General features: G+C 51.6%; 1 protein-coding gene across 1 annotated transcript in view; it reads left to right on the forward strand.

Moving 5' to 3' along the window:
- DMRT1 (doublesex and mab-3 related transcription factor 1) overlaps window positions 1-189 on the forward strand; it is a 60,922-nt gene extending 60,733 nt beyond the window's left edge. Inside the window, exon 5 of the mRNA XM_009884315.1 lies at window positions 9-189. Within this exon, the coding sequence (XP_009882617.1) occupies window positions 9-189 (181 nt within the window). The remainder of the gene's footprint in view (window positions 1-8) is intronic.
- Window positions 190-663: the final 474 nt, after the last annotated feature.

A 663-nucleotide genomic window follows, 5' to 3' on the forward strand; every position in this document is an offset into this window, starting at 1 on the left:
GACCCCAGTAAGTCGGCGGCTCCCGACGGGTCCCGGCAGCTGGGCGGCAGCGCCGTGTTCCCCTCAAAGGGCTCTGCATCGAAAAGGAGCGAAAGGCTGGCGGATTCGGGCCGATTTGGGCTTTCCAGCGCGACCCCCGCCTCTGCCCGGTCCGTTGGCGTTTCTTTCTCGGAAAGCCCGTCTCTTTAGCGGAGCCAGGCTCTTTCCGCTAAATGTTATTTGGAGCATATGTTTCGCACATTCATTCTCTTCCAGTCTATTCTTCTGGGCGCGAACTGCTAACACGTTATAGTCACCTTGAAATTTCCTCTGCTATTTTCCAATTAAAAGCTTAATAGCCCTGGAAACGGAGTTCATGTGGTGCAGTTTACCATAGCCCCTTCTTCTGCAGAGCTTTCTGCTGGGATCCCATTATGTGCTTGAATAAACCTTTTCTGCGAGCAGAAATGGGAACCGGGGTTGTCAGGTGTTGGGTTACAATAGACTTTCAGGCAGGGGACGTTTTGCTAACATAAATACGAACCTGGCCCTATGGGGAGATGTTGTCAAATACTAGGACGTGGAAAACATTCCCATCAAATATGAGAAAAGGATTACGGCACTATATCAAACGAGTATTTCAGCCTGAACGCCCGGTGTGCAGCCAAGTGAGAGAGGGGCCCC

Source organism: Charadrius vociferus, unplaced genomic scaffold (genome assembly GCF_000708025.1).
Source record: "Charadrius vociferus isolate BGI_N301 unplaced genomic scaffold, ASM70802v2 scaffold183, whole genome shotgun sequence".
Lineage (NCBI taxonomy): Eukaryota > Metazoa > Chordata > Aves > Charadriiformes > Charadriidae > Charadrius > Charadrius vociferus.